Genomic DNA, 22,689 nt, shown 5'->3' on the forward strand with positions numbered 1-22,689 from the left:
CTAAACCCTAACCCGAACCCTAACCCTAACCCCTAACCCTAACCCGAACACTAACCCCTAACCCTAACCCTAACCCTAACCCAACCCTAACCTAATGCTAACTCCAACCCTAACCCAACCTCTCTCACTCATTTCACACTCACTCACACACAGACACACACACATGCACATTAGACTTTCTAAATTTTACATTAAAAAATATTACGTGCAACTATGCGCGCATGTGCGCTTATGTGCGCGTACGTGCGCTTATGTGGTGTAAGTGCGCGTGTGTGCTTTAGGAACTCAGTTACTTACACACTCACTCAATATCACACTCACTCACACACAGACACTCACACATGCACATTAGACCTTTCAAAATATTATGTTAAAAAAACATTACGTGCACACTATGCGCGCATGTGCGCTTATGTGCGCGTAAGTGCGCGCGCGTGCGCGTAAGTGCGCTTAGTGCGCGCGTAAGTGCGCTATGTGCGCGTACGTGCGCGCGTGTGCGCGTAAGTGCGCGTGTGTGCTTTAGGAACTCAGTTACTTACACACTCACTCAATCTCACACTCACTCACACACCGACACTCACACATGCACATTAGACCTTTCAAAATATTACATTAAAAAACATTACGGGCAACTATGCGCGCATGTGCGCTTATGTGCGCGTAGTGCGCGCATGTGCGCGTAAGTGCGCTTATGTGCGCGTACGTGCGCTTATGTGCGCGTAAGTGCGCGCGTGTGCGCGTAAGTGCGCGCGTGTGCGCGTAAGTGCGCGGGTGCTTTAGTTTAGGAACTCAGTCTACTTACACACTCACCTCAATCTCACACTCACTCACACACAGACACTCACACATGCACATTAGACCTTTCAAAATATTACGTTAAAAAACATTACGTGCAACTATGCGCGCATGTGCGCTTATGTGCGTGTAAGTGCGCGCGTGTGCTTAGGAACTCAGTTACTTACACACTCACTCAATCTCACACTCACTCACACACAGACACTCACACATGCACATTAGACCTTTCAAAATATTACATTAAAAAACATTACGGCCAACTATGCGCGCATGTGCGCTTATGTGCGTGTAAGTGCGCGCGTGTGCTTTAGGAACACTCAGTTACTTACACACTCACTCAATCTCACGCTCACTCACACACAGACACCTCACACATGCACATTAGACCTTTCAAAATATGTTATAAAAAAACATTACGTGCAACTATGCGCGCATGTGCGCTTATGTGCGCGTAAGTGCGCGCGCGTGCGCGTAAGTGCGCTTATGTGCGCGCGTGTGCGCGTAAGTGCGCTTATGCGCGCGTACGTGCGCGCGCTGTGTGCGCTAAGTGCGCGTGTGTGTGCTTTAGGAACTCGTTACTTACACACTCACTCAATCTCACACTCACTCACACACAGACACTCACACATGCCACATTAGACTTTCAAAATATTACATTAAAAAACATTACGTGCAACTATGCGCGCATGTGCGCTTATGTGCGTGTAAGTGCGCGCGTGTGCTTTAGGAACTCAGTTACTTACACACTCACTCAATCTCACACTCACTCACACACAGACACTCACACATGCACGTTAGACCTTTCTAAATCTTACGTTAAAAAACATTATGTGCAACTATGCGCGCATGTGCGCTTGTGTGCGCGTAAGTGCGCGCGTGTGCGCGTAAGTGCGCTTATGTGCGCGTACCGTGCGCGCTTATGTGCGCGTAGTGCGCGCGCGTGCGCGTAAGTGCGCTTATGTGCGCGTAGTGCGCTTATGCGCGCGGCGTGCGCGTAAGTGCGCGTGTGTGCTTTAGGAACTCAGTTACTTACACACTCACTCAATCTCACACTCACTCACACACAGACACTCACACATGCACATTAGACCTTTCAAAATATTACGTTAAAAACATTACGTGCAACTATGCGCGCATGTGCGCTTATGTGCGCGTAAGTGCGCTTATGTGTGCGCGCGTGTGCGCGTAAGTGCGCTTATGCGCGCGTACGTGCGCGCGTGCGCGTAAGTGCGCGTGTGTGCTTTAGGAACTCAGTTACTTACACACTCACTCAATCTCACACTCACTCACACACAGACACTCACACATGCACATTAGAGCTTTCAAAATATTACATTAAAAAACATTACGTGCAACTATGCGCGCATGTGCGCTTATGTGCGTGTAAGTGCGCGCGTGTGCTTTAGGAACTCAGTTACTTACACCTCACTCAATCTCACACTCACTCACACACAGACACACTCACCATGCACATTAGACCTTTCTAAATCTTACGTTAAAAAACATTACGTGCAACTATGCGCGCATGTGCGCGTAAGTGCGCGTGTGCGTACGTGCGCTTAGTGCGCGTACGTGCGCTTATGTGCGCGTAAGTGCGCGCGTGTGCGCGTATGTGCGCTTATGTGCGCGTACGTGCGCTTATGTGCGCGTAAGTGCGCGCGTGTGCGCGTAAGTGCGCGTGTGTGCTTTAGGAACTCAGTTACTTACACACTCACTCAATCTCACACTCACTCACACACAGACACTCACACATGCACATTAGAGCTTTCAAAATATTACGTTAAAAAACATTACGTGCAACTATGCGTGCATGTGCGCTTATGTGCGTGTAAGTGCGCGCGTGTGCTTTAGGAACTCAGTTACTTACACACTCACTCAATCTCACACTCACTCACACACAGACACTCACACATGCACATTAGACCTTTCAAAATATTATTTAAAAAACATTACGTGCAACTATGCGCGCATGTGCGCTTATGTGCGCGTAAGTGCGCTTATGTGCGTGCGTGTGCGCGTAAGTGCGCTTATGTGCGCGTAAGTGTGCGCGTAAGTGCGCGCGTGTGTGCTTTAGGAACTCAGTTACTTACAAACTCACTCATTCTCACACTCACTCACACACAGACACTCACACATGAACATTAGACCTTTCTAAATATTACGTTAAAAAAACATTACGTTCGAGTGTGCGCGAATGTGCGCTTATGTGCGCGTAAGTGCGCGTGTGTGCGCGTGTGTGCTTTAGGAACTCATTTACTTACACACTTACTCAATCTCACACTCTCTCACTCATTCTCACACTCACTCACACACAGACACACACACATGCACATAACCCTAACCCTAACTCCAACCCTAACCCAAACCTTCACCCTAACTCCAACCCTAACCCTAACCCTAATGCTAACCCTAACCCTAATGCTAACCCTAACCCTAACTCCAACCCTAACCCTAACTCTAACTCTACCCTAACCCTAATGCTAACCCTAACTCCAACCCTAACCCTAACCCTAAACCTAATGCTAACCCTAACTCCAACCCAAACCCTAATGCTAACCCTAACTCCAACCCTAACCCTAACCCTAATGCTAACCCTAACTCCAACCCTAACCCTAATGCTAACCCTAACTCCAACCCTAACCCTAATGCTAACCCTAACTCCAACCCTAACCCTAACCCTAATGCTAACCCTAACCCTAATGCTAACCCTAAGCCTAACCCTAATGCTAACTCTCTAACCCTAACCCTAACCCCAACCTTCTCCCACCCCTAACCCTAATCAATCAATCAATCAATCAATCTTTATTTATATAGCGTCTTATACAATCAAAATTGTTTCAAGGCGCTTTCCAGAACCCCAGGGCCTGACCCCAGACAAGCAACAGTGGCAATGAAAAACTCCCCTTTAACAGGAAGAAACCTTGAGCAGGACCAGGCTCATGTAGGGGGACCCTCCTGCTGATGGCCGGCTGGGTAAAGAGAGGAGAAGGGGGAGGACAGGTAGAGGATAGGATAGGTAGGAGAGGAGAGGGGTAGAGGAGAGGAGAAGTAGAGTGAAGGGGAGGTAGAGGAGAGGAGAAGGAGGAGGAGGGGAAAGAGGAGAGGAAAGAAAGGAGAGGAGGGAGAGGAGAAGGAGGAGGAGAGAGAGGCACAGAGCACAGAAACACACACAAAAAATATGATGCACAATCACTTCAGCAGGGCTGGAGGTCATTATGCAGCTCCGAGGGCGGCGATACCTGTAAATAAATAGAGGAAGGGGGGGGGAGAAGCAGAAAAACTACACAAGAATCAGCATAACTAGTCTGCTTGATGAGGAGAGGAGAGGAGAGGAAACCATGACCCAGTGGAGTGACAGAGGCCTGTCAGGTGATCATGTTTCCGGACCCCGGCAGCCTCGGCCTATAACAGCATAACCAAGATGTGACCTAACAATTAGACGACCCCCTAGGTATGATAATTTGTCTGTCTATGATAGTAACTGGAACTACTGAATTAGTAACAATAAGCTTTTTCAAAGAGGTAGGTTTTGAGTCTGATCTTAAAAGTAGCGATGGAGTCAGCCTCCCGTACCCGGACAGGGAGCTGGTTCCATAGCAGGGGGGCCTGGACAGGGAGCTGGTTTCATAGCAGGGGGGCCTGGTAGCTAAATGCTCGGCCCCCCATTCTACTCCTGGAAACTCTGGGAACCACAAGTAGACCAGCATTCTGAGAGCGGAGCGGTCTATTGGGCTGATAAGGTGTCACTAGCTCCTCCAGGTAGGATGGAGCTAGGCCTCTGAGGACCTTGTAGGTCAAAAGAAGGGTTTTAAAAATTATTCTAAATTTAACGGGCAGCCAATGAAGCGACGCCAGTACAGGAGTCATGTGATCTCTTTTGTCAATACCTGTCAGAACTCTGGCTGCAGCATTTTGGATCAGCTGGAGGCTTCTTAAAGAGTTGTTTGGACACCCTGATAATAAAGAGTTACAGTAGTCCAGCCTGAAGGAACAAATGCTGGACTACCTTTTCAGCATCATGGTGGGTTAGTAGCTTCCTGATCTTTGAGATGTTCCTCAGGTGAAAAAAGGCACTTCTAGAGACTAATTTAATGTGTGAGTTGAAGGAGAGGTTTTGGTCAAAAGTTACTCCTAGATTCCTCACAGAGAGACTACATGTTAATGAGATACAATCTAGAGTGATCATGTGATCTAATCTATCCCTGAGAGGTTCAGGACCAAACACCATGACCTCAGTTTTTCCTGGGTTAAGGAGGAGGAAATTTGAAGACATCCAGGACTTTATGTCTTTAAGACAGGTCTGGAGCTTCACTAACTTCTCTGTCTCCTCGGGTTTCATGGATAAATAGAGCTGAGTGTCATCAGCATAACAATGAAAATTTATCCCATGCTGCCGAATAATGTTCCCTAAGGGAAGCATGTACAATGTGAAGAGGATTGGTCCGAGTCCAGAACCTTGAGGAACCCCATGGCTAACCCTACTGTATGAGGAGGGAACACCATGGACATGAGCAAACTGGTATCTATCAGATAAATATGATCTAAACCAGTCTAGTGCTGTCCCTTTAATGCCAATCACATGTTCCAGTCTCTGTAACAGGATGCTGTGATCAACTGTATCAAAAGCAGCACTGAGGTCCAGCAGAACCAGCATAGAGACCAGTCCATGATCTGAAGCTATGAGAAGATCATTAGTGACTTTAAGAAGTGCTGTTTCTGTGCTGTGGTGAGCTCTAAAGCCTGACTGAAACATCTCAAACAGGCTGTTCCTCTGCAGGTGCTCCAGTAACTGAGTCACCACCACCTTCTCTAGAACTTTAGAGATAAAAGGAAGGTTGGATATCGGCCTATAATTTGCTAAGACATCAGGATCCAGTGATGGTTTTTTAAGCAACGGCTTAATCACTGCCACCTTGTAGGACCGGGGTCCATAACCTGACACTAAAGAATCATTGATCTGGTCCGGGATAGAACTGCCTATCATTGGTAGAACATCCTTCAACAGGTGTGTTGGGATGGGATCTAAAGGACACGTGGTGGACTGGGATTTCTGAATTAGCGATGACGCCTCAGAAAAATATATAGGGCTGAAGGAGCTTAAGGGCTTGTTGGAGACCCTGTATGTTCCCACAGTCGGCACATCTGGTGATGGTCCAGTTGTTGGGATAGCCTGGTTAGCTTTCTCTCTGATAGCTAGGACTTTATCAGTGAAGAAGCTCATGAAGTCTTCACCACTAAGGGAAGAAGGGACATGTGGATCTAAAACACTGTGATTCTTAGTTAATTTGGCCACAGTGCTGAAAAGAAACCTGGGGTTGCTCTTATTTTCCTCAATCAAAGAAGAAAAATAAGCTGTTCTAGCCTTGCGAAGGGCCTTTTTGTAAACTGACAGTCTTTCCAGGCTACATGGTAGCTGTCTATTTTACAAGAATGCCACTTCCTTTCCCAAATCCCTAATCCCAACCCTAACCCTAACCTTTTCCCACTCCTCACCCCTGCTCTCACCCTAATGTTAATCCCAACCGTATACCTACTTGCCATATCACCAAAGTTTTGTTACGATACATGGTTGTAGAGGACCCGAACGCAGGCCAGGACACAGTGGTGGAGTAGTCAACAGCTTTATTTACAGGGAAGGGGAGCACACACTGACGACAAGACAGTCCTCCTGGACTGCCGGCGATTAGGAGGCAGCGTCTGACCCTCAGAGGTCCATCGGCGAGTCCCCAACCAGACGCAGTCCCCCTGGACGGCGGGGAACTCGGAACACCGGTGAGTCCTCAACCCGCAGCAGTCCTCCAGGACCAGTGAGGACTCAGGAGTCCGGCGCAACACGCTCACCACACGAACATGCCCCGAGACACTGAAGGCAGAGGCAGTCCTCCTAGGCTGCCAGGGGATCAGGAGCGGTCCTCCAGGAGACCAGGAACAGGAGCGGCCCTCCAGGGCAACAGGAAGAGGAGCGACCCACCAGGGTTTTTTTTAATACTTTGTGATAGATCGAATCAGAAACTTGAAAAAACTGTGATTCAATCTATTCTGTCACAAGTATATAAAAATTGAGCCATTCATGCCTTTGTGTTATTTTACTAAAATAAACTTGCAGGATGAGAAAAACTAAAAAAAACAAGCAGTCTTGTACAGCACAAATTTAATCTGGACAATTAATTATCCATCCACAGAACAAGCAGTGAAAAATAGTGAAAAAGGATGGAGAACATTGTTCTGCTTTACAGGTTCATGTGCATGATTTAGATCAACCTTGCACATGTATTATTTATATTATGAATTTCCATCAGATGAAACACTATTTTTGTCCAGCATTGCTTGACAGAAGTAGCATCTCCAACCAGTTGGTGTGCAGGCTAAGTTGACGTTGTTCTGTCCATTCAGCCTTAAAATATAGGACAGCAGAAGAGAATCCTGAGAGCAGATTTTTGATGAAAGAGGATACTGTCTGCTTCCATTCTGGTGTTTTCTTCTCACATAAAGTCATCTGAATCATACCCATCCTTCAAAAGAAAAAGAAAAGTACAACTTTGAGAAACAATAGACACATTTTTTTCTTTTTGATGATTTTATCATAAAAATCTCCTGATTGAAAGATTATCTGTCTTACCTGATTAGACTTCATATTTTCTGTCTTCATCAGAGCAGAATAGTTTCTATTGAGAGAAAATTCAAGAACATTTGGGTAAAAGTGGGTTCTATAATTTTACAGACAGCACACAAACAGCAGTGGTAACCCTAACCGGGTTGTAACTGTGTTTAAATTTAGAAACCAATGTTTAGCTTCTAAAATGATGAGACCTAACCCTAACCTACCTGAGTTCCTCCATCTCTTTTTTCCTTTTCTGCTCCTCCTTTTCTCTCCTTTTTTGTTCTTGGAGTTGTGCTTTCTTCTCATTTCTCTCCTCTGTGTCCCTGGACTCCTTCTCAGCAGCCAAGTCAGGGTAGTGTTCTGCTTTGGTTTTCTCCAGACGGTTTACAATCTCATTAATCTTCTTCTCTACTGCCATGGTCTTCACCTGCACATTAAAGACAAAATAATGGAGATCAACTTCACTCAGTCTCATAACAAGTTAAAGCTCTGGAATAATCTGTCACTGACCTCTTTCTGACGATGAAAGCCGATCTGTCCTATGTCCATGTCTCCAGTTTTCTTCAGGTTGGCCCATGGTGTGTAAACCACACTGATATTGTTCATCTTGCAACCTGACAAGAGGCAAAAGACAACATAACAGAGGTGAATGGCTATTTTCATTTATTGACACTATGTAGGAATAAACCCTAAAACATTTACCAACACATTTATTCTGACATTTAATCTTGTTCAATGTAAAAACATGATCAGATGGACGTCTTTACCTTGGATGCTATTGTTTTTCACCAGCTGTGCACAATCGATCAGCACTTCAGGCGGGATATCATTTATAGTCTGGCCCTGAAAAAAACGGGCTTAAATCATGTCCCTTCATTTAGCAATATCTATAATAAAGCCAGCATAGCAATTCAGTGCAATTTTTGTTCACTTTACCTTTGGCAATCTTAGGTAAACATGTGCTGAGGACAGTTTGTCCACATGAAACCTAGATGTGGAACAAAAGTATAACTTGGTTTAAACTTTAAATTCCTCACTTTCTTAGTAATTATTTATGGCAAGTTATGCAGAACTTTAGGTAAAGGTAAAGGATTCAAAATACAATAATTTCATACCAGATGTCCTCCGGCCATCCATACTTTATTAGATCCTCATCTGCCATACAAAGAATGTCAACTGTTTTATTAAATCTACCTCCAACAGAAATCAAAGAAGTAATAACAATGGAAGAGAATTTGTGCAACATACTTTCATATTTGTCCTTTCCCATGTAAATTGTGTAGGGAGGGTCTACCACTGAAACAAACAGATAAACAGCTACGTGATTACGCAAAAATGATATCCAACTTTACGATGACATTAAGTTAGTAGTTAACCACAGACCGTTAAAATAATACGGGCCAACAAAAGTACTTGCTAACATAATCGCTAGCTTTACTTACCGGCACTTGTGAAATAAAACACCATTTTAGATGCATTGAAAGTAATTAAGTGTTGAACAGTGCGTGTTTGATAGTTTAAGGCAATGGCAGCAACTATAAAAACAAAAGCTTAACAAATATATCTCAATGATGGAAGCTTTATATTTTCGCATGTACAAATCGACCCAGGAAGTAGTTATCGACGTCAAACGTTAGTAATGGATGAAAATGAACTAGACTAATTCCTGTTTTCAAAATATAGGATTACACTGACGAAAGTAGAAATTTTCTCCAAGATTATGATGGACTTCATTTTTTATTTATTTAATTACAAAACTGTAGCCAGATTGTATGCGATACGTTCTAGCATCAACACCTTACTACATCATGGGCTCTAAAAGTCCGATTTATTACAAATACACAATTGTATTCACACGAATATATTCTTCTGAAGTGTGAAAGGTTGATGGTAAGAAAGAATTGCATTGTAATGTGATTCAATTTTGTGTAACCTGTTTACTTTGAAAGCAAAAGGCATCTGTTCAATTTAAGAAGCAACTTGACTCATTTAGAGCACGATTTCACTTCCGGTTCACGTGGCCGCGTAACCGTTTTCGAGGCTGGCGCGCGCACTTTAAAAGAGGACGAACGCGGGCAGAAGAACCGAAGCGCCGCCGGGAACCGCGGTAATGTTTCACTTTGTCGAACCAAACTTCCACACAAACGTATTCGCTAAACTGAATAAACATTTGCTTTAGTCATTCTACATATTACGTCCCTTTTGGTGCGGAAGTAACCCATTGTATTCACGGCTACGTTATTTTCAAAATGTCTTCGGTCGAGTTTTGTTATGGAAATGTAATATAATATAAATATGGTGCTAAATGACATCTGGCTGGTACCAAGCTTCATTTTCATGATATCTCAAGCTTATCGGTAATGTCACTTATTCCCGCCAACTGCGCCAGCAGGTGAGTAACGCTAAAGCTGAAGGTGCACTTTTAAAGTGAATTAAAGTAAATTAAAGGGCATCTGTCAGATTTGTTAATGATGAAGATCACAACGTTTCAGTACATTAGACAAACGACGGATTTTCTTTTTTAAAGATGATGCTGACCAGGAAAAGAAAACTTCCATCGTTTGACAGGTGAGATGTGACACACAGTGAGCATCTTTTATACACTGAACTGGATTTTTTAAACTATAAAAGCAGAACACAATCTGCTACATTCATCCCTTAAAATCATCACCTCTAAAATTTTCTTAGGAAAAAAAAAAAGAACCTTCTAGAAGAAACCATCACAATCTTGTGCAAAATTAAAGGTTCTCTGTGTATCACAATTTTTTACACTTTGTATTATGTTTTGTGACTGAAAAATAGGGAATATTTGGGCCTCTGGAAATAATATATACAATATTTGGCTTGTGTTTGATGTGGAATTTGTTTCTTCCATATTTTGCTTTTGAGAGTCCCAGCTCATTAAAATGTTTTCTTTTCAAATTAAAATGAACCGATTGAGCTAAAAAGACCCAAGTTTTGTTTGCTACATTATGTCTCATCCTAGTTTTGACCATTTTAACTCCAGTCCAGCAAAGACGGGAGTGGGGTCAGAGATGTCCCCCCAGAGGACGAGTTCCCCCACAAAGAACCAAGTTGGGAGTCAAAACAAGAATGTTCATTCCCTACAGGAAAGCCCATGTTGGATAACAGGTACAGCAGATTAAAAACATTAGTAAAGCTTACTTGTTGTTTAACAAATCAAATTAACTTTGAGAATTAATCTATTTTTCATTAAATCTTTTAGTTTCTCCAGTTACATCACCCAATAAATCGCCATTCAAAAAATCCATTATGTCAAATTCCTTCTATGGCAAGCGGAAGGTTAACTACCTCACTCCATTGGAAAGAAAGGCCATCAAGGAGTCTTTGCATCCTCCTTCCTCTCTTCCACCTCCACAAGAGAAAAAGAAGCCAAAAATGAAGAGGGGGGGGGGACGAACCAAGGCAGCTGCCAGATCTAAGGAGACGAGAATCCACCGTTATACAACTTCAGGAAAGACAGTTAAACAGTTGAAGCTGAACATCAGGTATGTGTTTATCTTCGACAGCATACATGTCGTACTGTCAATGGGAACATTAAGGTTTCTATAAATTGGTGTATAAACTTTAATGATATGGGGAAGGTTTTATTTATTTCCGTCCTTTGTTTTGGGGGTTTGTTCCATTCAACCAGTGACAAACCTGCATCGACAAGCACCATTGCTCCTGTATACGGCACTAACCCCACAGAGTCCAAGAAAATCTTCACCTTCGCCAGCTTCAGCAGTTCGAAGCCAAAACCCAAGATCTTTGTTGGAGCTGCTTTTTTCAACACGGGGAAGAAGCCAAAATCGATGTACAAGAAAACACACACACTGAAGTCTTCAAACAGATCAACCTCATCGCAGATAAAGTGCCAAACAGTCCAGAAATCAAAGCAGCTGTCCTCCCACACATCAGTTGCTGTGATTAAGCAACAGGGTTCTAAAACGGTGTGTAACCTGCAAGATTAAAGACCCCAACAGTTTCCTTTATGTTTTCAATGTGTATTTGCTTTTTTATATCATAATCCTTACTGGTGTATATCACGTTGTGGTACAAGCTGTTTGTAAAACATGAAATTAAGATATTTGTGGTGGTTATTTTCAGATTGCTGTTCAGTCAGTGGAAACAAAAGGTCAGTTAAGTACCAAGCCAAGGTTGAAGTTTGACCCGTTAGACTGGATAGACTCAGTTGATGAGCAGTCTGAGACTCTGCAGCTCCCAAGGTGACCACATTTTGGCAAAAGCTGCTCATTAACTTTACAGAACCTTACTTCAAACGTTGCTTCAGTTGGCCAGTAACCTTTCTGTTACATTTGCAGCTCTCCTAACACATTGATAGAGAAATATGGACTTACCAAGCAGGTGAAGGTTTCATTGACACGGACCCCAGTGCCAGGTTCTGCTTCCTCAGCCTCGTCCCTCAGTTCACAGGTACGCAGACTGTCAGACAGAAACAATATTGGACGATCGGAAAGGTGTGCAGGGGATTGTCTAGCCTTCTTTATACATCACTTGCCTTTTAAATTTGATCGTTTTTCTTCAGTGACAATGTCTTTTCACAGGATATTTCTCTGCCAAATGATGCTTCTGAACCCTTTTCTGATCTGTGGGCTACCAGCCCACTTAAACGTATGTAGATTCACTTGAGTGTCTTTATTTAGTCTTCCCTCTTGCTAAATGGTGTCTTCCCTTAAAGAAACCTATTTAACATTTAGTTGTCTCCTCAGAATTGACACCATTGTATCCCATTTTTGGTTCTGCATCTAAGAGGTGAGAATGTTGGTTTCTGCTTTAATTTCACAATCATACAAATAAAGCAGAGGATGTGATCTAAAAATCTCAGCATGATGATGAAGATATAAGAATTTTGTGGGACAAAAAGTTTGCACTGTCTTCCTGGTCACGGGGAGGGTTATTAGAGGATGGAACTCTAGTAAACATGTTTTGATCTTTAGATTAAAGAAAGTTCTGCAGCCCCCAGTGCCTTGCAGCGCCCCCTCTGGCTCGATAATGGCACAACAGGCTGCACCTTCAGTTAAAGTTCGACCTGTTCGCCGGAGAGGCAAACCGAATGACGACCAGCTGATTATTGTATGTTCTTGTTTGTTTTTTGGTTTTTTTAATAGCAGAACATTGTGTTTTAAGTACTGAACAGCAAATGTTACAGGTAAAATATTAAATGTTGTAGATGTTTTTGTTTTTTGTTTTTTTTTACTGTTATCGTATTTGTAACCCAGGTTAGGATTTCTGCTACTTCTGACATGTCTCGACTTACTAGGATGCAGGACAGAAGCACTTTGGAGCAGCAACCTGCACTTCTTGTGGTATGGTGTACAGTGCAGATAACCCAGAGGACAATTTCCAGCACAACCAGTTCCACCAGCACTTTGTAGAATCCATCAAGTTTGTGGTAAACATCTGCTTTATTAAATCCCCACGACTCTATACAGCCAATTGTCCTTTGTTTTGAGGATCTGTGAAGTAACTGCAGTTGATTTTATTTTAATTAAGTCAAATTCTGAATGCTTTTTGCAGCACTGAACTATTTTAGTGGTCTGTTTGTATTCTGTAATAATTTGGAATTTGATAGATATGCTGCCTGTTTGTTAGTTTCAGATTGAAGTTTCTTTCAGCAGGTCTTTCTGTGTTCCAGGGCTGGAAAAAGGAGCATGTGGTGGCAGAGTTCTGGGATGGAAAAATTCTACTCATCATGCCAGATGATCCCAAATATGCCACCAGGAAGGTGTGTGCAGGTTCTGAAGAGGCAGTTTCCTTGATTTTGGTTTAAAAAGAGAAAAAAAACAACAGTTGTTTTTCTAAGTCGTCCATCGTTGCTTTGTAGTTGTGATTAAAACCTACAGTAAAAGATTCAAATGAAGCATAAATGTGTCAGCACTAAAATGTACCGTCTCACTGATTACAGGCTGAGGAGGTGCGACGAGTAGCTGACAGTGAGCTGGGCTTCCAGCAGGGGTCGCTAAGCAGACCAACACAAGCCAAAACCTTTCTGTTTGTGAGCACGGAGCGGAGGGTTGTGGGCTGTCTGGTTGCTGAACACATACGTCAGGTAAAATCCAACTATTGGCTATTGGGTATGCAACTATATGAACATTTTTCAGACCTTGATGTTTGTGGTTTTCCTCTTCGTCTCTTCAGGCTTACAGAGTCCTGGAGCAACCAGATCGTCAGACAGACATGACAAAGGACGATTTCATGGAGAGACACAGAGCTTGGTGCTGCTCGACCATCCCTGAGCCGGCTCTCTGTGGGATCAGCCGAATCTGGGTGTTCAGTCTGGCCAGGCGGAGGAGAGTCGCCACCCGCATGCTGGACACTGTCAGGTAACGTTTTCTTGTCAATGATATGTGGGAAAGAAGTGTTCTGTGCATTTTACCTCAAATCTGAAAGAAGTACCGTAGTATTCCGTCCATTCATTTTGTTCCTCTGTATTTTCAGGAGCACTTTTATGTTTGGCAGTCATCTGACCAAAGACGAGATTGCCTTCTCGGACCCCACGCCTGACGGCAAACTCTTTGCTACCAAGTACTGCAACACGTCGGCGTTCCTCGTTTACAACTTTGTTGCGTGAAGTTGTCAAAGATTAATGTTTCATATTGTGCTTCTTGTTTTGGTGTTTTTTTTAAATTAGTGGAAAATGTGTTCAGGTTTGACTTTTGTGTTGATGCCGTTTCAATCATAGATGTCTGGCATTTTTAATTAACTCAATTTTCAAAGCGCTGAGGTTCACATCTTGTTATTATTTATACTCAGTGCTGCTCTTTTTGCTTTTGAATGTTTTATATGGACACTGACTGTTTGAATTAGTGTTTATAGTCAGCAAAAAATGTCCTCAAATGTTTCCAGTTTGCTATAAATCAAGTTTGTCATCACATTGTCCTTTTGATTTTTAATCATTTGTTTCCAGACATTTTTCCAAGATAAATATTAACAGATGTTTAAACTGATGATACTTATTTTTATTTCCTTTTAATGCTGAGTCAGATCAGATGCTGCAAGTTGTTTTTCAAAAACAAGACTGATTGCCTAATGCGCTTTGGCACTAACGTTAACATTTGGAGTTTCTGATCACGGAATGGATACAGGCTTTCATTGAACACACACCTAGCAAAGAAAGGAGGTGGCATCATGTAGCTTTTAAAGAGCCAAGACCGTTTTGGATGCCATATTGTTTTTAGCTGCAATTCTGTTCCCTGATTGGCTGATAAACACGCGGCCACAGCTAGTTGAACTGAGCTTCTTGCCATTTTTAAATTGAAACTTAATTCCACAGTTAAAGACAACTGCTGAATTATTTAATTATTCAAAGCAACAATTTAACATGTACAGTAAAAGAGAACCAATTTCTGAGTTCAGGAGATCTCCAAGTGAACAGTGCTGGGAAATATAAGGGCAGACAGACTATGAATAAAACAGAAAAAAGGGAAAGATTTACACTAGGGAGATGCTGACAAGTTCATTTTACTGCAGGCAGAAAACAGTCAGTCACCCACAATCACCTCACTTGGTGTTTTGGCAAGCAGGCTGTTGCTCTCCAAAGCCTGGACAATCTGAATGGCTGAAGGTCTTTTCTTGGGGTTTTCCTCCGTGCAGAGATAGAACAGCTCCACCATCTTCCGGTATGAGCTGCCCAAAGCCCCCTCATCTAGCGCCGGCCTCGTTCCCAGCCTTTCATAGTAGGCGTCCTCGTCAAAACTGTCCTCTGAAATACAAAACATATCATAAAAACCAATGTGAAAGCCATTCTAACAACTAAACTAATTAGTCAAGAAGACTGAGACAGAGGTGCATCGCTGTTCACCATCATCCTCATTATCCTCATTGTCATCATCCTCATCCTCCAGCATCTCCAGATGTGGCATCGCCAGAGTCATCATCTCCCACAGGGTCAGTCCGAAGGCGAAGATGTCGGCTTTGTCGGTGATCTCTCCCCCCTCCTCCTCCAGAGCCTCTTTAGGTTTCCACGGCTCTGTTCCGATGTACTCTGCCTTTGGATCTAACACTGAGGAAGGATGGAAGTTTCAGTTGAAGCTAACCCAAACTGGACAGGATTAGGGTTAAGGTAAGACTAATAAAAAGGTTAAAGGGGAAAAGAACCTCCGATCCAAACATTCAAGCATCCTCTTTCCCTTGAATATGTTGAAACTATAAAGCCAATATCTCCAATTTTTGAACCCTCTCAGTCAGTCATTGGTGCCATTTGGACTCCTGAATCTTCACCTTTCATGTTCTCGTCCAGCCGCAGAGACACACCAACATCGCAGATCTTGATGCTCTCAAAGTCTCCCTTGATGACGACATTACACGACTTCATGTCACCGTGCAGCAGTTTCTTCTCATTGTGAAGATACTGCAGAAGAAAACAAAGCACCCCTGATGTTTGGCAACTGCTATATTTTTTTTCCAATTGATCAGCCAGAACTCATCAAGTACCTGAAGTCCACGAGCTACATGCAGCGCCACCTTCTCTATGTTGGCAGCAGGAAATGCCTTCAGGCCGTCCTCCCTCCTCTTCTCAATAAGGTCATTGAGCGATTTCTCTCCTCCGTACTCCATAGCGAGACATTTGGAGCCATCTCTAGCCGTGGTGAAAGCACGAAAACCTTGATGTGAGAAATATAAAGTTCAAGGTTAAAAAGAAACAGTTCTGGGCACAATCAAACAAAGGCAGACTAATACTTCGTACAGGAATATTTAAGAGACGGAAAATGTAGCCTCCTTTAAAATGTGCTGGGTCCTGTATCTTACCAACAATATTAGGATGGTTGATTCCCTGCAGCAGCTTTGCCTCCTTATTCAAGCGCTTCTGGTAAACTGCCAGCTGTTTGGTTGCACACTTACTGTTGATCTTCTTCACGGCCCACGGAGAAGCGTTTACTTTTCCAGCCCTGGAAATAGATTAACCTTTAGATTAACTTTAACTAATTAACTGGTTAACTAGATTAACTTTAAGAGATGATGCTACATTCTTCTACGTGCATGATAAACGTAATGGATGTTAAAATGTATCATTATTAGGACTAGCTCTGTGGTTATTATTAGGCTACATTCAACCTCAAATACAAATAAGCACATTGCCTTCAATTTTAATCAAATAATAGACCATTTAAGCTATTATCTGTTTTGTTTATTTTTACAATTGTTTTGCATTTTTAAGAGAGTGAAAACAGGTGCTAGTTAAACTACAGGAACTCCACAAACCTGTCCATCAGGTAAACGTTCACTCCAGTCCCACAGCCCAGCTTCTTCATGAAAGGTGAAGCTGGGATGGTGACTGGGGTCCCTCCATTACCGAGAAAGCTCCGAACTCGGACGTTTTTCGGGGTCTTGAATGCACCTTCATCAGTCGGAGAGGCCATTCTGTCCAAGAAAAGGGGGCAAATTACCAAACAATCACCGTCAATTTAAGAAACCGAGATTTAAAATGAGTCTACGTTACATCTAGTCTATTAGAGAAGTTATTCTCAAAAGAATGCTTGAGGCAATTTAAAACCCTCAAAAACACTGCCTGAATTCCCTGCAATATAAATTTCACCAATGGCGATGAGAGTTCACACGAAAGCATCCGCTAAAACGCGCCCTGATTAACTACGAACAGCTAGCATAAAGTCGAGAGTTCAATTGCATACTTATCGCTTATGGAGGAATACAAGATTATCACTTGGAGAATAAGTATAGATTTACTGACGTTTAAACCCAGTCACCCTCCCGCGGTAGAATGCCAGTTAATCGCGCCGAAGGTTCAAAATGTTTTTTACGTCTATCTACGGATGCCGCAGAGGCACAAACCGGATTAAATGATTTTAAAAAAATAGTTGAATGTTCTCTTACAGTTGCGATGTTTCAAAATATGTGTGATTTGGTTATAAATATGAAGATATGCAAAACATTTTATTGTAACAACTGTAACTGGTAACATTTAAACAGTAAAATTATTTTATTGTCATAACAATATTTACCAGAAGAGGACAGTGATGTTGTAAACTTCAGAGGTATCACGTTAGTTTGGCAAAGTGGTTAATAAGTTTCAATATCATAAATAGGTTATATAGTTACAGCCAGAAAGCAAAGAAATAAACAATTATATGCTTTTACGGTAGAAATCAAAATGTATCAGACAAACATAAATCCTGAAATACAGAAGTGGTAATAATAATTGTTGATGATAAATTTTTTGGGTAAAATGTTTATTTATATTTAATTTGTCCTTTACCATCAACATGCAATGATGTTACATAAGAAAACGCCTCAGTTATATGCATCACAGTGATATAGGAAATCAGCTACAACCTTTAACTTTAATCTCTAATTCAACAAGATTGGAATAATTTCTCTCACTCAAACATGACTTCAACTCTCACGATTCCTTTTTCGTTTAGGCACCTTCACAGGCAGTAGGTGATGACTCTTTATTCTGTACATGGATAACAGTTTCATTATGAGGAAGATGGGAAGTAATGTGAACGACAAATATTTAAGGAATATAGCAATGAATGTCAATGACAAACCAGGTAAATACATTAATATTCCAACATGAGCACACACACACACACAAAAAAAAACCTTTTTATGCACGATTCAATGTTGTGGACTTAAATGCTTAAGACGAAGGCACATTTGTTCAGGCTCCTGCAGTTATCAAAAAGAAACAATAACCCTTCCTCCATGGTGCCGGCTTTACTTTTCTGACCCCAAATCCTTCTTATTGTGACTCCAAGCACTGCTTTGTCACTGAGAGGCTAAGGGAGGGAGTAGCGCACCGTCAACTCACGTTTGAAAACAAGAGAACTTTTCTGTAGGATGATGAACAGCTTTATGTGTTTGATTAAGGAAAGGCAAGGCATCCAGATAACTTATGACTGCGGTCAACAAAATTACATCCTCCCTTCTCACCCTCTCTCATCCATTATCCAGTGAACAGGTGAATTTATTAACGTCCTTCTCCTAAACCACCTGCCAGACCACCCCGCCGTGACATGTGAAACACAACATTTTTACAATGACATATGGATCCAGGTCCAAATTCTTTATGTCTTTTTGCTCTTTGACCCTATGAAAATCTAGCCATCACAGTTGCTATTAATAATCCACTTTGTGAATTTGAAACCACCATTAGAGCATATAGAAACCAAGTCATAAGAGACTCTAATTGCCTCTTCTTCCCTGGTTACTGACAGCAGACTATCATCCACATCGAAACAGTACAAAAGTTCATCAACCACCTCATAAAAGAACTGTCTTTTATTGTCTGCACATTTTCTCAATGCAAAGTTAACATAACTTGGTGATGAAGTTGCATCAAAAAGATCAAGATCCTAATATCCACCAACGTTTGGGTTGAATGACCATTGGGCCACAATAGAAACCATTAACAGGTCCACATTTACCCTGGCTACTCTCACTTGTTGAAACATGGACACAATGTCCGCCATGGTCACCACCAGCTCCTTCCTGAATTTGATCAGGACTCCAGTCAGGGAATTGGTGAGATCTGGTCCTTGGAAGAAGTAGAGAGATGCAGACTGGAATGTTGTTCCATAGCTGAAGACCACACAGAGGTTTGCTTTCAGAGGGTGGTAGACATCATGGTGTGGAATTTACCACAGCCTTCCATCGCTAAGAGGTAGTTCCTTCAGAGGTATTTGTTCTGCATGTCCTTTGGCAATCATATAATTGACAAATTCTGTGTAGTTTGGGGAGCAACAAATCTTCTTTTTAGGTTTAGGGCTGACATTCTTTTAATTGACACCATGTCCAATCCATCACCACAGTTTCCTCCCAGTGGTTCATTAATTGTAACTAGAATGATGATTTAACTAGAATGATGAGAAGCTTAGAGTTACTTTCACTGGCTCAGAAGAATGGATACTGTCCACTGTGGTGCCTGGTTCTCCTACATCCAACTCCTTTACATTTTAAGTGGATGTGAAGCAATGCTGGATGTTTCAAGCATGCTTGCATGACAGAAGCCTCGTCTTGTCAAGTTTTTTCCCGCTTATCCAAATCCGGGTCGCGGGGGCAGCAGCTTCAGGAGGGATGCCCAGACAGCCCTCTCCCCGACCACTTCCTTCAGCTCCTCCGGGGGAACCCCCAGCTGCTCCCAAGCCAGGCGAGAGATGTAATCCCTCCACCTTGTCCTGGGCCGGACACGAGGCCGCCTCCCGGTGGGACATGTCCAGAACACCTCTAAAGGGAGGCGTCCGGAAGGCATCCTAGCCAGATGCCCGAGCCACCCCAGCTGACTCCTCTTGATTTGGAGAAGCAGCGGTTCTACTCCGACCTCCTCCCGGATGTCCGAGCTTCTCACCCATCTCTAAGGGTGAGCCCGGCCACTCTGCGGAGGAAACTCATTTCAGTCGCTTGTATCCGCGATCTCGTTTCGGTCATCACCCAACGTTTATGGCCATAGGTGAGGACTGGGACGTAGATCGACCGGTAAATCGAGAGCTTTGCCTTCCGGCTCAGCTCCTTCTTCACCACGACGGATCAGTTAAGCGCCCGCATCACTGCTGACACCGCTCTGATCCACCTGTCGATCCCTTGTTCCATCCTACCCTTACTGGTGAACAAGATCCCGAGATACTTGAACTCCTCCACCTGAGGCAGGACCTCCTCCCCGACCCGGAGAAGGCACTTTAACTTTTTCCAGGCAAGGACCATGGCCTCTTACTTGGAGGTGCTGATCCACATCCCTGCCGCTTCACACTCAGTCACGAACCGTCCCAGTATTTGTTGGAGGTCCTTGCTCGATGGTGCCAGAAGAACTACGTCATCCACAAAAAGCAGCGACGAGATCTTCCGCCCACCGAACTCGACACCCTCTAATCCCCAGCTGCACCTAGAAATTCTGTCCATATAAGTTATGAACAGAACCGGTGACAAAAGGCAGCCCTGGCGGAGTCCAGCCCTCACTGGGAATGAGTCCGACTTACAACCGGCTATCCGGACCAAGCTCCTGCTCCTTTGGTACAGGGACTGGACGGCCCTTATCAAGGGACCGTCCACCCTCTTGGAGCACCCCCACACGATGCTCCTGGGGACCTGGTCATAAGCCTTTTCCAAGTCCACAAAGCACATGTGGACTGGTTGGGCACACTCCCAACTCTCCTCAAGCACCCCAGCAAGGGTAAAGAGCTGATCCGTGGTTACACGACCAGGGCGAAACCCGCATTGTTCCTCCTCGATCAGAGGTTCGACTATTAGTCTAATCCTCTTTTCCAGCACCCTGGCATAGACTTTCCCAGGGAGGCTGAGGAGTGTGAGTGTGGAGCTCCGCCGCCAGGCAGCTGTTTCACTACCTCGGCAACTTCCGCTCCGGAAATTGGATGGTCCACCTCCTGGTCTCCTGACTCTGTTCCTCCTTGTGGATACGTGTTGGTAGGATTGAGGAGCTCCCGGAAGTATTCCTTCCATCGCCGGATAATTGCCCCAGGGGAAATCAGCAGCTCCCCACGCACACACCTAACACGGTGTGAGCAAGTTGCTGCCTGCCGCCCCTAAGGCGCCGGACAGTTTGTTAGAATCTTCTCGTTGCCGACCAAAAGTCTTCCTCCATGGCCTCACCGAACTCCTCCCACGACCGAATTTTTGCCTCCACGACCGTCTTGACCACAGCCCGCTTAGCCAACCTGTACCGTTCAGCTGCTTCCGGAGACCCACAGACCAGCCATAACCTGTAGGCCTCATTCTTCAGCCTGACGGCTCCCCTCACCTCTGGTGTCCACCATCAAGTACGGGGATTACCGCTACAACCAGAACCAGCAGCCTTGCAGCCACAGCTCGCAACAGCCACCTCGACAATGGCGGAGCAGAGCATGACCCATTCACACTCAATGTCCCCTACCGCCCCCGGAACACGATCAAAACTCTGTCGGAGGTGGGAGTTGAAGACCAGTCTGACAGGTTCCTCCACCAAGCGTTCCTAACAGACCCTCACTAAGCGTTTGGGCCTGCCAGGTCCACGTGGTGGCTTTCCCCCCCACCTGATCCAACTCACCACCAGGTAGTGATCAGTTGACAGCTCTGCTCCTCTCTTCACCAGAGTGTCCAAAACATATGGTCACAGATCAGCTGACACATTGCTGATTGCGATGTCCCTCCGGTAGGAGGCCCCCGGGAAGACCCAGGACACGTTGGAGAGACTATGTCTCTCGATTGGTCTGGGATCGCCTGGGGATCCCCCCGAGCTGGAGGAAGTAGCTGGGGAGAGGGAAGTCTGGGCTTCTCTTCTTAGGCTGCTGCCCCCGCGACCAGACTCCGGATGGATGGATGGATGGATGGATCACCCTATAGAGGGGGGAATCAAAGGCACCCCAAAAATGAAAGTGAAAAAATGATGCAGCAGACTGGTCCATTTAGCCAAAATGTCACTGTAGCAACTCAAAATGATTCTCAGGAGTTTGTGTGGCCCCCACCTGCTGGTACGCATGCCTGACAACATCGGGGCTCCTAATGAGATCATGAATGGTGTCCTGGGGGATCTCCTCCCAGATCTGGACCATCACTGAGCTCCTGGACAGGCTGAGGATCAACCTGGCGGCGCCGGATGGACCTATACATAATGTCCCAGAGGTGTTCTATTGGGTTTAGGTCAGGTGAACGTGGGGGCCAGCCAATGGTATCAATTCCTTCATCCTCCAGGAACTGCCTGCATACTCTGACGCCAACAGGACCACATCATCTGCAAAAAGCAGAGACCCGATCCTAAGGTCACCAAACCGGACCGCCTCAACACCATGACTGCACCTAGAAATTCTGTCCATAAAAGTCACGCACAGAATCAGTGACAAAGGGCAGCCCTGGCGGAGACCAACCCTCACTGGAAACGAGTTCGACTTACTGCAGCAATTGGAATCAAACTCTGACACCGATCATACAGGGAGCGGACGGCCCGTATCAGTGGGCCCGACACCCCATACTCTTGGAGGACCCCCCACAGGACCCCCCGAGGGACACATTCGAATGCCTTCTCCAAGTCCACAAAACACATGTGAACTGGTTGGGCAAACTCCCATGCACCCTCGAAGACCCTGCTGAGGGTGTAGAGCTGGTCCACCGTTCCACACCCAGGACGAAAACCACATTGCTCCTCCTGAATCCGAGGTTCGACTGTCCGGCGGACCCTCCTCTCCAGTACCCCTGAATAGACCTTACCAGGGAGGCTGAGGAGTGTGATCCCCCTATAGTTGGAACACACCCTCCGGCCCCCCTTCGTAAAAAGAGGGACTACCACCCCGGTCTGCCAATCCAGAGGCACCGCCCCCGATGTC

General features: G+C 44.4%; 3 protein-coding genes across 7 annotated transcripts; 1 reads left to right on the forward strand and 2 right to left on the reverse strand.

The window, feature by feature from the left end:
* Window positions 1-6,929: 6,929 nt before the first annotated feature.
* Window positions 6,930-9,038, reverse strand: ccdc25 (coiled-coil domain containing 25). The gene is made up of 9 exons (XM_057017380.1): window positions 8,839-9,038; window positions 8,645-8,692; window positions 8,512-8,551; window positions 8,333-8,384; window positions 8,164-8,239; window positions 7,907-8,010; window positions 7,621-7,823; window positions 7,415-7,460; window positions 6,930-7,307 (listed from the first exon to the last, which is right to left on the reverse strand). Exons 1-9 carry the CDS (start codon window positions 8,861-8,863, stop codon window positions 7,278-7,280), a joined length of 624 nt encoding a protein of 207 aa, XP_056873360.1. The 5' UTR covers window positions 8,864-9,038; the 3' UTR covers window positions 6,930-7,277.
* A 368-nt stretch (window positions 9,039-9,406) lies between these two features.
* Window positions 9,407-14,292, forward strand: esco2 (establishment of sister chromatid cohesion N-acetyltransferase 2). Of its 4 annotated transcripts, none has more exons than XM_057017277.1 (15): window positions 9,407-9,503; window positions 9,924-9,964; window positions 10,404-10,528; window positions 10,623-10,905; window positions 11,052-11,349; window positions 11,507-11,625; window positions 11,722-11,833; window positions 11,965-12,031; window positions 12,130-12,172; window positions 12,358-12,493; window positions 12,681-12,812; window positions 13,056-13,145; window positions 13,326-13,469; window positions 13,559-13,743; window positions 13,859-14,292. In XM_057017277.1, the coding sequence occupies exons 2-15, from the start codon at window positions 9,924-9,926 to the stop codon at window positions 13,989-13,991; spliced, it is 1,908 nt and encodes a 635-aa protein (XP_056873257.1). In that variant the 5' UTR covers window positions 9,407-9,503; the 3' UTR covers window positions 13,992-14,292. The 4 variants fall into 4 exon arrangements, with proteins under 4 accessions (XP_056873257.1, XP_056873255.1, XP_056873256.1 ...); XM_057017275.1 differs by having other exon boundaries at window positions 9,417-9,503; window positions 10,383-10,528; XM_057017276.1 differs by having other exon boundaries at window positions 9,490-9,788; window positions 10,383-10,528.
* A 401-nt stretch (window positions 14,293-14,693) lies between these two features.
* Window positions 14,694-17,215, reverse strand: pbk (PDZ binding kinase). 2 transcript variants are annotated; one of them, XM_057017314.1, is made up of 8 exons: window positions 17,109-17,215; window positions 16,622-16,780; window positions 16,169-16,308; window positions 15,854-16,023; window positions 15,641-15,770; window positions 15,222-15,422; window positions 14,920-15,122; window positions 14,694-14,821 (listed from the first exon to the last, which is right to left on the reverse strand). In XM_057017314.1, exons 2-8 carry the CDS (start codon window positions 16,777-16,779, stop codon window positions 14,720-14,722), a joined length of 1,104 nt encoding a protein of 367 aa, XP_056873294.1. In that variant the 5' UTR covers window position 16,780; window positions 17,109-17,215; the 3' UTR covers window positions 14,694-14,719. The 2 variants fall into 2 exon arrangements, with proteins under 2 accessions (XP_056873294.1, XP_056873295.1); XM_057017315.1 differs by having other exon boundaries at window positions 14,694-15,122.
* Between the last annotated feature and the right edge of the window lie 5,474 nt (window positions 17,216-22,689).

The sequence above is a fragment of the Takifugu flavidus genome, chromosome 19, assembly GCF_003711565.1.
Source record: "Takifugu flavidus isolate HTHZ2018 chromosome 19, ASM371156v2, whole genome shotgun sequence".
Classification (NCBI taxonomy): Eukaryota; Metazoa; Chordata; class Actinopteri; order Tetraodontiformes; family Tetraodontidae; genus Takifugu; species Takifugu flavidus.

Bases quoted from the DNA above. Each gene is read 5' to 3' on its own strand.
- ccdc25 (XM_057017380.1), bottom strand. From the start codon at position 8,863: ATGGTGTTTTATTTCACAAGTGCCG. The intron at 8,385-8,511 runs GTATGAAATTAT...TTCCACATCTAG, and splicing joins GGATGGCCGGAGGACATCTG to GTTTCATGTGGACAAACTGT. The intron at 8,240-8,332 runs GTAAAGTGAACA...CGTTTTTTTCAG, and splicing joins TTTACCTAAGATTGCCAAAG to GGCCAGACTATAAATGATAT.
- esco2 (XM_057017275.1), top strand. From the start codon at position 9,924: ATGATGCTGACCAGGAAAAGAAAACTTCCATCGTTTGACAG. The intron at 12,494-12,680 runs GTATGTTCTTGT...TCGACTTACTAG, and splicing joins ATGACGACCAGCTGATTATT to GATGCAGGACAGAAGCACTT. The intron at 12,813-13,055 runs GTAAACATCTGC...TCTGTGTTCCAG, and splicing joins TAGAATCCATCAAGTTTGTG to GGCTGGAAAAAGGAGCATGT.
- pbk (XM_057017314.1), bottom strand. From the start codon at position 16,779: ATGGCCTCTCCGACTGATGAAGGTGCATTCAAGACCCCGAAAAACGTC. The intron at 16,309-16,621 runs GTTTGTGGAGTT...ATCTATTTCCAG, and splicing joins AACGTTTACCTGATGGACAG to GGCTGGAAAAGTAAACGCTT. The intron at 15,123-15,221 runs GTGAACAGCGAT...TTTGTATTTCAG, and splicing joins TGAGGATAATGAGGATGATG to AGGACAGTTTTGACGAGGAC.